This window comes from Ogataea angusta (assembly GCF_019207475.1).
Source record: "Ogataea angusta isolate 61-244 chromosome Unknown 61-244_NODE_2169_length_326_cov_85.044177, whole genome shotgun sequence".
Taxonomy (NCBI): domain Eukaryota; kingdom Fungi; phylum Ascomycota; class Pichiomycetes; order Pichiales; family Pichiaceae; genus Ogataea; species Ogataea angusta.
In genome coordinates this window covers 1-326 of record NW_025065281.1, presented here as the reverse complement: position 1 = coordinate 326, position 326 = coordinate 1, and the positions used below count along the sequence as shown (strand labels likewise).

The window sequence follows — 326 nt, the reverse complement described above, 5'->3', positions numbered from 1 at the left end:
CTTATTGATTCTCATGAGCGTCCATCAAAGTTTTCCTCTGTTATCTCGCCACTAATCTTTGTTGGATATAGTAAACGACGGAAAGCGTTCCAGCTCATTGATCCCCACACTTTAAAAATGAAAGAGACTGATCAAGTGCGGTTTGATGATACTTGTTTCCCATTCAAACAAGATACATCCTTAGATTTTAAGCCTCAGTCCTCTCATGTCCCAGTCATGGTTCCTCCTACCTACGGTCCGATTACAGATTCCCACCTGCTTACGACCTCTATTATTCCCAAGGAACCAGTACCTTGTTTGGAACCTCCTTCGCCTTCTGGCTCTGA

At 43.6% G+C, this 326-nt stretch overlaps 1 protein-coding gene across 1 annotated transcript; it reads left to right on the top strand.

Moving 5' to 3' along the window:
• Nucleotides 1-117: 117 nt before the first annotated feature.
• On the top strand, nt 118-326 carry KL928_005444 (uncharacterized protein; the record flags this gene model as incomplete). Its single annotated transcript, XM_043206251.1, has 1 exon — nt 118-326. A coding segment is annotated over one exon (209 nt), but the record flags the coding sequence as incomplete, so codon positions are not given.